Genomic DNA, 13,950 nt, shown 5'->3' with positions numbered 1-13,950 from the left:
ACTAATCAGTCAATTTGCTTTAATTATTCATTAAATATTTCAGAAACTGTTGTAGGAGAGGCTGAGGTTTTTATTTTTAGTATTTGTAAAATACAAGTTTCTAAACAGAACACACAATAAGGTATTATTTTCAGTTATACTTTTCTGGCTTAAATAATAAGCATATGTTGAAGCTTGACGTGTCTGAGATCTCCACAAGTACTAATATTTGAAAATTGTAAGTCTCTAAAACCTGATTTTTTTACTTCCAAAAGAAGTCAGATATGGAGCTCCTAAGCTATTTCTTGAAATAAACAGTGTCTCTTATTACAATAGCATAGGCACTGGATAATAACATGCACACTTGTATTTTTGGGCATTGCAGGTAAGAAAATGCAGAATTATAATCTCTAAGTAACAGATGCACTTGCTTTTTTTGTTTCATTTTTCTAAATAGAGCAAGAAAACAACCAGAAGTTCATATCAGGTTAACCTAAATGGTATCTATGTCATTATCACAGGGGGCATCTCCTCAATTAGCATGGTTTAAATCAGATCAAGAGCAGAGCTGTTTATTAATTTATTACCTGACAATCAGTGAACTGCTGATCAGTGTGGGCCACACAACAGACAAGCCACAGCACTAGACACTTGCCAAGTATTAATAAACACCTCCAAATTTTTGAACATCCTCTTAAAACTGATTCCAGGGAGTATACTCAAACTGGTGTGGTTATGCATGCAAACCCTCTCTCAGTGGTGTGTGGAAGTTACAAGCACACATTCCCTTTTCTGAGAATACATGTTCACCTATTTAAGCTTACTGTCTGTTGGAAATGTGGCTGCTCTACCTTCGTGTGCCCGTTTCTACTAATCCACACACCAGTAATAAAGCTCCCCATGAGCTCACACACACACACGTATGAGGTGTGGGCCACTGTGTGTTTAACCAAGTTCTGTCAGTCCAGGGGTTGAAATGCAGATTACTCAGAGCACCCAAGAGGGAGTCTGCTCTGCCAGGCCTAGCCAGAAGGTTGTGGTGCTGGCACATCAAACCTGGTAGGCTCCTGTTCTTTTACGTTGCTCTCACTCTAAGGTCTCTTGCCAGGCCGCAAATTTTAATGCTCCTTTTCAAGATGGCTCCTTCTCCTCTCAAAAGTTTCTTGGTAATCCCCTAGTTATTATTTGATCTGCTTGATGGTTGCCTTAGGTATACTTCGTCACTGTCAGTCTCCCCACATTGGTGATTTGGGGGCAAACACTCAGAGGACAGTTTCCCATGTTATGCTCCCATTCTTCTCACATCAGCTGTTGTTATCTGGGACGTGTTAATAAGCAGAGGCTGTGCAGACTCTTCACACCTCACTATCAGTTAGAATTCTCTAAAGGTATCAATGACTTAGAACCCAGGATTTGCATTTCCTAGAGGAATGACTATATATTATGCTCTCTCTCGCTTATCCTCTTCTATAAATTTTGCATCTGTGGATAGCAGCTCCCCAAAGAAGGAGGAGTCTTCCCTCCTAATACCTCTTGCAAACACTACTTCTGTTTTTGTGCTGCCTAGACTTGCATTTAAATGTTATAATATAAAATTCTAAGCATGCACCATTTCTCTAAGGGAATATTCTCATTATTTGGCTAAAAAAGTCCGCCTGATTCTTGTTTAGTCTCTCATCCCAACCTCATGAATATTGATTTCCTTGCTATACAGCAGTTCTAACTGCACTGCATGCAGCCATTAATAGGTACAGTGCCCTTCTAGGAGGAGACAGCCACAAGTTCATCTGTGGGGCTGAGCACCATAGTGCTAGGAAAAAGGTATTATTACCACTGTGCTTGTCATATCTGGCCAATGTCTGTTTGCCAAACAGAACTCAGTATTGTGAATCCTGAGTGAAGGGATGAGTGCCAAGTTAGGTGCCTCTGTATGCACACTGTGTGCACAGTGCCTCCTTCTGAGAGGCAGGAGAGGGGTTCAGACTCCCTTAATTGTCCACAGCAGCAAAGTCCTTTAAAGTTTGTATAAAAAGCCTAGTTGCAATGCTTCGTGTCATAGAGTGGCTGCTTTTGCAGTCTTTTAGTGGCAAAAATGATCACCAAAAGCTTGTTACATTTTGGGCACTGCAGTGTCTGAGCCAAGCACATAAAGCAGGTGGTCTGAGTATGATCTTACATATTTCTTAACTGAGTTAACAAATGTTGGGAGTACTCTGTAAAACTGAAAACAACACACTTTTTTTGGTCTGTATTTCATCTAAGGTAGACATGGGCACACAATTTTAATAGTACTGTTCTATCATGTACATCGGTTAAAATTGTGCCACGAAATGTATTGTTTGAAGGAGGTGAGTATAACTAGCTCTGTATTTGACATAACCTGTTAAGAAATACACTCAACAAAATGTATTTGGCAGGTTATGTTCTCAGTGGATTTCCTTCTCTCTCAGAGGAATACATGACTGTTTCACAGCAAATAGAGAAAATAAAGAATCTAAAATTGAAACCAGATTTCCTCGTTAACATTAAGGTAATGTCATCTTCAGTAACTTGCTAGTAGTTTTCTTAATTATTAGTAGACTCATACGCTGTGTACATCAGAGGATACTATTGTCCTCTGTGCAATTGGGTATAGTATTTATTGAGGTACAATAAATTGTTCTCTTTTACATTGGAATGGAATTTCACTAGTTTGTTCCACTATATGCATTGCTCAGGTGAAACAATGGACATTTCTTAAACCTCAGCAGCAGTTGTAGACTTTGCACCTCTACCGATTAGAAGATACAGGTTTTCAAGGGACGGAAACTTCAACTAACAATTACTATGGGATTTTGGATACATGTTCATGTTTTGCAGGGAGAAACATCTCACATATGGAAGTTAGCAAATTGTGGTGTTTTTCACTCACTAGTTGTGAAACAGCTTCTTAGTCATCATTAGTTCATCTTGTTTACAAATCTCGATTTCTTCATGAGCAGTAGTGTGACATACCAGATGCTCCACAAAAGTGACTCTGATATAGCCAGAGAAATATAAATCATTGTTAGCACAGGATTAAGATGACTTTCTCAGTGTAACTTAAAAGAATGGACTCACTGGCTGTGTCCATATTGGTAAATAAAACAAGGCAAGAGGGACTCATCAGACATCAGCCCAGCTGCCTTGGCCAAAGGCTGTTTACAAGTATTGTCGGTTGTTGGGGTCCTTGCGACGGATGGACTACAGCACACCATTATGATGCTCTGACAGCCAACTTTATTTAGGGCACCTAACAGTATTTATATTAAAAAGTCTCCCGTACACGCAGCTACGCACTGATCACACAACTTTGGATTGGTTCCTCAACTTGTCAATGCGTGCAGTTCTTACTTACGATAGGTTACGAGTTTAAGCTGAATCCTGCTCTCACATCCTCGGAAACTGATAACAAGAGCTACACAGTGTCTATGAGAACCTAAACAACAGCACTATTCCCAGCTTGTTAGCAAAACATCTTATCTATAAGGCAGTAAAACCAAAACTAAACCTAAAAACCCTGGCAGCAGAAGAGAACAGGACCATTATAAGGTGTTGGAAAGAAAACACAGGAATGCATGAAGATAGAAACAAGGTCAGCAAGACCTATTTTGTGCGTCTTGTTTTTAATTGCTTAAGCATTCCTTTAACTGTTGCTGAAGTTACAGCTCCTCTGCTAGCCAGGCCCCAACAGTCAGTTAGCATGGAGTGGCTGTGTCCTAACTTCCCCCTGGGAAGGACCCTAGGCCTGTGCCATTCTCCAGACCATGCCCAGCTACTCACTGGAATACTAGCTGGCCAAGCCAAACTTTGCCAGATTCCATGCAAACAAAATAACCATATGCATGGTCATGCACAAGGGTTCAGGCCCTTCCTCTTGCAACGTTCTGTTTATTATCAACTAGCTTATTTCTGTCTTTGAGTGTGCAGAAGGAGCTGCTGAGGCAGCTCTGCCATCAGCCTCTGGTGTGGTGCTCCATTCTTTCTGGGATTTTGATTCTAGTCGTCATATCTATGTGTTTTGTCAGATGCTAAGCCTCAGGGTGTGGACTTAGTCTATCACTTTGCAGATTTAACTCCATGTTTGTTTTAATCCCATACTTTTAAGACCTAATTTACTTGACCACACATAATGAAAATTTGTGGATGCCTCCACACCTTTATTCTGTGGTCATGGAAAGATCTGAAAACATCAGAGAAACGTATTTTTGTGCTGCTTTTCAGTCAGATTTCATTTTTTCAGAAAGACAATTTTTGTTTTAATGCCAGATAGTGAGAAATCCCAGTTCTGGAGAATATATTTTGTATAGTTTCAAGTGCAACAGTACAAATAGAAGAGTGATACTAACTGCACTAGAAAGAAAATTGAATTCTTGACTTCACATAGTAACATCATCTTCTCCTCTGGGAAGAAGTCTGAGACTAAATGCTCATTAAAAATCCTTGCCCCAAAGTCAGATGAATAACTTTGCCTTTGATTTCAGTAAGTTCAAGCTGTTTTCACAGATATGTCAGAATTGTAATTATTTTCATTAGATTAAAGAGAAAGGAAGAAGAGATTCCAGATAACACTGGGAATAATGAAATACTGTTTTTAGTAGACCAATTTAGACAAATTTTGTCTCTCCAAGAAAAAGATACTATAGCAGTACAATAAACACATGATTTCCTTTTAATTTTTCTTTGCTAGTGTCCAGATTATGACTTGTGTGAAAGAATATCAGGACTAAGGCAAGATCCTGGTTCAGGGCAGGTATATCAGAGGAGCCGGTGGGATTCTGAAGTAATTGAGAAGCATAAGACAGAGGAAGATCAGCCTGAAGAAGAGAGTGAAGAAGAAGACGAAGAGCAGGAAGAAGAAGAGGTGAATATTGCTAACCTCTGAACAGTGTAAAGTATTAGAATATACTTTAGACAAAGCAGAACAAATTCTGATAACCTAAAGTATCACCATACTGTGTTATGAATTCATTTAGTTTAACTTTAATTTTAATTCCATTTCTGTTGTGCTTTAAGAGATGTGAGATAGTACCTAAATGGTATGTTGAAATGACAGCAACTGTCCATCATTGTATAGCTTAACCTGGATTCAGTCTCTGCCTCTGAAGTCACTGATTTGTTTCTTGCCGCAAGTTAAAAGTATCAGGAGGAGAATGGTGACTGCATCATGTGTTTCTTGATCTAGGCAAATATAAGAGTTCTTAACTTTTGTCTATTGTAACAAGTTTTACTAGTATTTGCAGGGCACTAACTTGTTTTGTGGCTTTGGTGTTACACTACTACAAATTGATTTTCTTTTTTTCCATTAATTTTGAATTCTGGTTGAATTTTTATAATACTGTCCAGAGACTTATCAATGCAAGTTCTAGGCACATTCCTCTCCATTTCCAGAAACTATACTCCATCAGGACAGGATCATGGTCAGCAATCACTGGACTAATACTCATTGCAATACTCTGGAAAGTTATTGTGTTTACCCTTGGGGTGACAAAAATTATTGTAATACATTATTCCTGTATCTTGCAATTTGGTTCTGCAGACTGAAGAAGATCCACTTAGGACGTCAGAATCTTTTGATCAGTTAGTGCAGAGGCCTGAAGATATACTTGAAAATGCAGTGGAAAGAGTTGGAACATATAAGAATATAATGCTTCATCCTTTAGAAGTAAGAAAAAAATCAAAGTAATATGATTATTCATGAGGAAAGAGTTTTTAAAATATCTTGCACTGTTTTCATTGGGTTTTTTAGTCTGAGATTTATTGTGTGGAAGTGGTCAGGCTACAACATAGCCCCAGATTCCAAAATTCATTCTGAAATCAGTGGTACACAGTTGTCATCTGTAGGTGTTGTTTCTACTCTGCAGTCAAGATAAAGTAATTCACTTTGAGTTTTACAAGTGAAGCCGTGCCTGCCACCACGGTCACCTTCTGTTTCTAGTAGGTGAAGTATTTGAAGACTCCCAATGTTTTATCACCGTTACCAGAGTCCATTCCAGAGTCCATTCCAGAATGCAATCCTGTAAGAAATCTGCCCTTTGCATCCATTGCCTTCCACTCCAATAGATTCCCTTCCTCACCTGCTGAAGATGTATATACACAGTAATTAGCCCATCAGTTTGCTTTGTCACCTGTTCAATTTCTGCAGCTGGGACATTGTTTTTCATGTGGGTGTTCACGTGGGTGGCTTTTTTAGCCAAAAATAAAGCCAAAACAGGTCCAAAGCAATAATTCATTCTTGCATTTTCTTTCTCCTGGTACAAGCAACTGCAACATCCTCATGCTTGATGCACACTTGACAATTACTGTTTATTTATGCCCTTTGATTTCCCTGTGGATTAGTTAAACCTATAGATTAAATTGTGTAAAACTGGTATAATGTTCTTAGCTAAAGTAATAAACTTGTTACTGCTGTGAAGGGAAAACAAAAAATGTGATATCCATGTGAATCTCACATGGATTTCTCATAAATTGTTTAGATTAAATTCCTTTAGTTCGTACACCAAAATTCAACAGTTCCAACACATTCCACTAGTTGATAGGTCTAACTTAGGCTTCACTAGTGATGAAGGTTTTAGTGAAGATACTTAGTGGGCCACTAATACATGAAAAGAACACAGGGTTCTCTCAGTGGCCCAGGTGGAGGTTGAGATGATGAAATTGGAAAAACAGCTTATAAGATGTGCAGTTTGCACTGCTAGGGAGATAGACAGAATGAACTTTGGAGAACACTCTGATTTCTTGGCAAGTCGTTAGGATGAAATTGAGTAGAAATAAATGAGGTAGGAAACCTAATGAACAACCACAATGTGAAATAATTAGCTAGGCCTCGGTACTGCAGACAATCTACAATCTGTGAGGTTTTAGTTAGTCAAAAATGAGTCAATAAATGAGATGCTATTGTATAAATGCAAATATTATAGATGGACTAATGAGACCTTTGTGTATAAGAGAAATACAAACTATGATCTTCTCTGTAGAAAAGTATTAGAACTAAGTAATTAGTTACTATCTACTTCTACCATAGATAGGACATTTATAGTATAGAAGACAGATGAGATGCCAGGAAATTAACTCTGACCATAAATGTGGTGAAGAACTGGAACAGATTACCTACAGAGTTGTAAAGTCACCTTCACTAGGCTTTTTCAGGGCTAAGGTTAACCCAGCATGTGTCAGGAATGGAGTGAGTGTTCTCAGTCCTCAGAGAGAGGCATTAAGCACAGACATGGGATGTTTGTTTTGGTCTAATATCTTACCTACTAATGGGAAAATTGAAAATAAGAAAAATCAAATAAATTGTTCAAATTTTGCAGAAATTGGGAGTCAGGACCAAAGTGAAAACATTGGTCTTGTGGCTGGTAATACCCAGAAATCTATTCATTGACATTGTCATCATTTTGCAGCAAAGAATTCAGGTAGTTACACAACTGGAAGTTGAATTCATACACAAAATGTTACAGTATCTTGATATTTTCTAGCTCTCTTGCATTTGAGCTAGGACATCTAAGCTGTTTTCTGAACCCATTGTAACTCAAATTTTGGGGTTCTCTATATTTGTAAGTCAAATTTGTAAGTCACCAGTCACTCTCCAGAAGATTTTATAAGCCATCAGTACAAGGAATCTCCATTTTGCTGAAGCCCACAGGAGTCTAACCCTTGACATGTATGGGAACAGAATGAGTTTTGTGTCACTGTCTGGTTAACTCTGCTCAACTGATGTCTTTGTTCTTAAACAGGAATTAATGACTGAACAGGACTGTCGATATCTTATTGAAGTGGATGGAAATCAGCAACCAGATGATGTCTTTGAGGTAAACTATGCACCAACTAAATTAACCTCCACTAGAAAATAATTTCTCAATTCTTGGCATCGTTTTCCTGTTGGCAAAACTTTAAGCTGTGTTCAAAACTCATCCATTTACTGCTACAAAACATGACCTTTGAAGTGCTTGCTTTCCTTGCTCATTAAAACTGTTATGAGATTCACTGCACTGCCCTCAGGCTTTCATATATGTTACATGACAATATTTTCAGGCAGGCTACAAACTCTTTTGTGTTGTGTCCATCTGGTTTTCATGCTTTTTCTATGACTACTACTGTAAAATATCATGAGAAATTAAAACATTTTGGGCTTATTTTGTACTTGTGTAAAATAAAGCAGAAGCTTTATGAAGTTTGATATTGTTTTACAATGTAATAGAAGACACTTCATTTCTGTACCAGTTCTGCTGAGTGCACACAGAAACTCATTCTCCCTATAAAAAAGAATACAAGGGTAAGATTTGAAGGTAAATAATCTTATCCTCTGCCTCAGAATAAAGAGGTGGTTCAAATCAGAACCTGAGGTATGGGGTTGAAAATGAAGTTGGAGATTGTCTTTGACAATGTAGGAAGTGAGCTGCTCCTGCATTTTCTTCTTTGTTGTTTGAAACAAATTGTATCCGTTATAATTCTGTAAGTATTATGTCAACATATGCTTAAGTTTACTACTAGGAGGGGTCCTATGGGAAAACAAAGCCAGTGATTTTGCAGAGTTGGACATACAATTTTCTCATTGAGGATCTGTTTGTGAACATTAAAACACAAAATTCGTAGTAAGTGCAATCAAGTTATGCAATGATTCCAACCATTTTACTTACAAGTAGTGCAAAGAGCTATTCTGAAACTAGCCCAAACATGACAGAATTTGCTTTTTCATTTCAGGAGCACTTATGTTCAAGCAAGGTTACATTCAGGAAATGATTCAATTAAATCTAATATTGTCTGACTCTCATTGGAAGACATGTGGGTTAAATACCTCTTAAAATAGACTGCCCAAAGTTGTATTACTTCCAAATGTGCATAATCTGATTTCCTAAAGTGATTTGTGGGAAAGAATCTGTCACAGCCTTTTCCTTTAGAAGGCCCAGGATTCACAGCATAATGAGGAGATACAAAGGCTGTGATTTGACATTTGGCACTGCCTCTACCTACCAAATAGCTTGTTAAAACTCAGCTCCATAACTAGCATGACCCCGAGGTAGAAACTGGCCCTCAGTGTATATGTGTAGCCATTACATAAATAATAAGTTGCAATTTCAGGCACAGTTTGGGGGCCCTTTCAGATCACAGAAGCAATTTTGATTGGTACTAAATCAAGAGTTATTTTCTCTTCAGTCAGTGGTAGTTCGGCTTCAATATCGGGATGTTCAAAATGCAGCTCCTGTAACTAGACTTCAAAGTCAGCAAGAAGAAATGCTGGAGGACCCAACAAATGTAAGTGTCTTTTCTAAATTGTAATTGACTGTAATAATTAGATTTATTTTTTCTGCTGTAAGCTTATTGTAGAACATCTTTGTTTCACAGCAACCAGTTTGTTTTACTGTGCAGTAAGGGCATATGTTAAGCCTTGATTTTCCAGAAATATGAATTTAAGATCATTCTGGGACTGAAATTCATTTTTAAAAGCATGAAAATAAAAAAATCCATCATTACCAAGAAAAGGTTAGATGATTTCCATAAAATTTTGAACAAAACAATTGTTTTAGCAAAGAGGAGGAATTAATTCCTTCCAAGAAAATGAAGAAACTTTAGCCAAAGGATAACAATCTCAGCAATTAACTCTTGGCTCAGTCTTTACTCTTTTCCTGAATGAGAAACAATATACTGACACAAATCCAGCAACATTCTGCATAACTGAAATCGCACTGGTTCTGTTTCCTGTTATTAATTAGGAACATGACAAGTCAGTGCTGAATTTAGCTGAATCATGACAATTATAATGTGTGAACCTTCCAAATAAAATTGAAAACCAGAAGCCTTTGTATTAACATTTTCACCTGTATTCAGCTGCAGTCACCTTTCCTATTGCTTACACCAAACTTTGACTATTTGAATGGCACTGTAACTGGGAGCCCCATCATACATTGTCAGAGCAACATCCCTCCCTTCACTTTCCTCTTTAATCATTTCCTGGCAAATTCACAAGGGCTTTCTGTGTCAGAGGTCATCTGCATTCATTATTGAGTTAGTTTGTGCGTTTGCTTTAGTTTGTGTATAAGATTTTAGTATCCACAGTATTTTGGGCAAGGAGTTCTGCATCTTAACTGGACATTATACACAGAATTGCTTCCCTTTGTGTTGAACCTGCAGCCTCTCAGCTCAGTGTCCTCTAGCTGCTGATACGCAGAAATGAGCAAATAGTTTTTGTTCTCTCTATCTGCCCTCAATAACTGTTGATTTCATACTTCTGCCCTGCTCTTATGTAGCTGTACTGAGGACTTCCAGGCTACATAACATTGTTCCTCATCTTTCTGTGGGATTGATAACTCATATTCCCTTTTCCTGAGACTTTTCCAATTTTACTGCATACTTGTTGGGTCAGGGCAGCAGGAGGCACATGGCAGTAAAGATGAAGGCAAAATTTACACAGTTGAAAATAAACCTTTATTGTCTATTCTCTCTTTGCTAAACATTCCTAAAATTCAGGTTGGTTTTCTGACTGCTCTTGGACATTGACCAAGTGTTTTCATGGAAGTATGTATTCCAGGATATCTTCCTGAATGCTCAGGGTCAAAGAAAACTCCCTTTTTTTCTATGTAAAACTGCTATTTTAATGCCTGGCTTTGTAGATTCTGAAGGTTCTTCTGCAGTTCTTCACAGACAGCATTTGTACTATTCTGAATAATTTAGACTTACCATAAACTGGAGGATTTGCTCACTATTCACCTTCTGTGAAAGTTCTGTAAAACTTACCCCATCACATGATATTTCTGCATGCCTAAAATAGATACTTTGGCCTTGCTGTTCCTGACAGAGACTGCTCCTTTTTTCAGCCCCTTTAGAGGAAATCTTGGCCATCATTGCAATCAATGGCTCTATAATTTGAAACTTCTGGAAGTAATAAGTAAAGCCTACAGGAACTATTTGAAGAACTATTTTTGTTAAATAAACCTGAAAATGAAGTAATTTCTCCTTCAAATTGTCCTACAATTCTGAAATATATAATTTAAATAAAAAGATTATTTTAGAATGATGTGGTTTTCTCTTTAGGTTTGCTTGTTTTCCATCAGTCTAAGAAAAAGGCGTGTGTACCTTCTGGCAAAACTCACATATGCTGTTATTGCTGTTTTAATAAACAGGATAAACTTTTCCGGGTCCTGTCATCTTGCAATCCCATAGCTCCCAGGTACCGATGGCGTAGAAGCAGGTGGGGAAAAGCATGTCCTGTGGCTCTGAAGGAAGGTGACATTGTCATGGGAAACCCAGACTTGGCTGTCAGGTTAGAGGAATTTGGCACTTTCAATTTTTATTTCTGTTTTATGAGATAACTGCTGTATCTGTTACCTTCTCTTCTGTTTTAAGTTTTCTAGGTAAAATGTATGTACTGTCATCCCCAGAGGCACTGAAAACATTTATGCTGAATCCACGGCCTTACCTCTTACCACCAATGCCACTTCCTCCTTGCAAAGTACTAGTGTTTGGTCCTCCATTCTCTGGAAGAACAACTCTTTGCAACCTAATTGCACACAAGTATAAAGGAAAGGTGGGTTTGTAAATGTCTTACAGAGCAAGGGTATCAGCTGAGGCTTTGGAATCAGTTAAGCACAGTCCTATTCCTGTTGTGTTATTAACATGCACTTTGCAAATATATGGAGTGCAGAGGAAACATAATCATTTAGTGAAATTCATTTGTATAAAACAGTTCAAAAATATTTACCCTCCATAAAAGACAAATATTTATGTGTCAATTATTTCATAGAATCATAGAATCAACCGGGTTGGAAAAGACCTCGAGTCCAACCCTACTGTGGTTACTAGACCATGGCACTAAGTGCCACATCCAGTCTCAGCTTGAAAACCTCCAGGGATGGTGAATCCACCACCTCCCTGGGCAGCACATTCCAATGCCTGATCACTCTCTTCATAAAAAATATCTTCCTAATATCCAACCTAAACCTCCCCTGGCAGAGCTTGAGTCTGTGCCCTCTTGTCTGGTTGCCTGGGAGAAGAGACCAACCCCCACCTGACTCCAACCTCCTGTCAGGGAGTTGTAGAGGGTGATAAGGTCTCCCCTGAGCCTCCTCTTCTCCAGGCTGAACACCCCCAGCTCCCTCAGCCTCTCCTCATGGCACTTGTGCTCGAGTCCCTTCACCAGCCTCGTTGCTCTTCTCTGGACCTGCTCCAGCACCTCAATATCCTTCCTGACCTGAGGGGCCCAGAACTGTACACAGTACTCAAGGTGTGGTCTCACCAGCACCAAGTCCAGGGGCAGAATCACCTCCCTGGTCCTGCTGACCATGCAGGATGCCATTGGCCTTCTTGGCCACCTGAGCACACTGCTGGCTCATGTTCAGCTTCTTGTCTACCTTGTTTTTTGTTGTAACAAGAATATTATGCGTAATTTCATATCTAAGATAATATAAAAGAAAATGAAAAATATTTTTTCCACAAAACCCCCACCTGTACTTGAATTATATGTAAACTTCTCTAAAATCTGCAGAGCTTTTCCAAGTGCATTTCATTTTATAGGAGTTGGATCAGATGCTATATATCTCTATTTTTTCAAATCATTTCACTAGGTTCTTGATATGGCCAAACTCATTGAACTCCATTTAGAAGAATCAAGAGAGAAAAACATTGAGGAAGTGCAAAGGGATGCATTAGAAAAAGCTATAACAGCAGTGAAAAATAGATTGGAATTAGAAGAACAGTCAACAGAATCAGGTGAATAAAGTGCTCCATAGCCTTTGAAACTATCTTGCTTGCTTTAGGATAGTTAACTGAAGTGATTGCTGTCACTTCAACTTCTAAAAAGTGATAGAAGTTGTTATGGTTGCTGTGCATTAAATATGAATGAAAAGAACATGCAGTGAATGGAACAGATCAGTAGTACTCAGTACTTTTGAGATATATATGTATATAAATCCTCCAAATTTGAGGGCCATGAGTGTGTAAGAGTTTTCTGAGCTCTGAGCTGAATGAAAGTAGAAATTGGTTCTGACCAATACTGGCTGAAAACTTTCCATTTGAATGACTTTCAAAGGTTAGGTTTTAAAAAGTCTGTATTGCTAGGAATGTCAGAGGTAACTGCTGACCACCCAGAAGTTCAGGCAATGGTAGAAGAAGCCATAAAAAGTGCCTCAGTCTCTGAAGGTACCCCTGAAACATATGCTGAAGTACTGGGGAGAGCCATTGCAGAGGTAAGACTACAAGTACTACATAGCAAAGAATTTTTTTCTCTGAGCAACCTGTAACAGTTTATACATTATCGACACGTTCTTAATTTTCCTGTTTGAAAGATCAGTTTAGTTTATATCACATAGCCTGAAAGCTTATATGAGGTTGAGGAGAGACTGAGCAAGATTGTGAAAGACAAATCTATTGAGGACTGTTTTATATACATAGAACATATGTATGATAAATTATTTCTGTCTTGCAAATTGCCTGGGCTACAAATTGTTGAAGGCTGGGAGAATTTTCTGAGGTATCTCTGTATGCTTGCCTTGTTCTTGTACTCTCAGTCACTGTTAAAGAGCTCAACTCAGATACAAGAGTTTGAAAAGAGTTGTTTATGAAGATTTATCTAAGAACCTCAGAACACCCATAAGCTGAGTTAGATTAGATGTTAGGAGAAATGTTTTCCCTGTTAGGGTGTTCAGGCACTGGAATAGGTTGCCCAGGGACATGGTGGAGTCACCATCCCTGGAAGTGTTTCAGAGGCATCTGGATCTGGTGCTGGAGGATATGGTTTGGGGTTTAGGGGTTACACAAGAGTGGCAGGTTAATGGTTGGATTCAATGACCTTTGAGGTCTCCTCCAACCTTGATTATTTATAGACAAGCTTAAAAAATCATCACATCAATCTCTTTTTGTTTAAAATGTTTTTGATTTTGTTCAGATGTATAAAGTTATAAATTTCTTACTTCTTGTTCACCTGAAATGACAATAAAGAAAAACATAACATTTAGAAAA

The 13,950-nt window shown here is 38.3% G+C and overlaps 1 protein-coding gene across 1 annotated transcript in view; it reads left to right on the top strand.

Moving 5' to 3' along the window:
• AK9 (adenylate kinase 9) overlaps window positions 1-13,950 on the top strand; it is a 62,736-nt gene that overhangs the window by 6,554 nt on the left and 42,232 nt on the right. The window contains 9 exon segments of the mRNA XM_009072485.1: window positions 2,397-2,509; window positions 4,688-4,861; window positions 5,537-5,662; window positions 7,734-7,808; window positions 9,154-9,252; window positions 11,118-11,257; window positions 11,341-11,521; window positions 12,558-12,711; window positions 12,946-13,178. Of these exon segments, the coding sequence (XP_009070733.1) occupies window positions 2,397-2,509; window positions 4,688-4,861; window positions 5,537-5,662; window positions 7,734-7,808; window positions 9,154-9,252; window positions 11,118-11,257; window positions 11,341-11,521; window positions 12,558-12,711; window positions 12,946-13,178 (1,295 nt within the window).

The sequence above is a fragment of the Acanthisitta chloris genome, unplaced genomic scaffold, assembly GCF_000695815.1.
Source record: "Acanthisitta chloris isolate BGI_N310 unplaced genomic scaffold, ASM69581v1 scaffold104, whole genome shotgun sequence".
Taxonomy (NCBI): domain Eukaryota; kingdom Metazoa; phylum Chordata; class Aves; order Passeriformes; family Acanthisittidae; genus Acanthisitta; species Acanthisitta chloris.
This window is presented reverse-complemented; position numbering and strand designations above follow the sequence as displayed.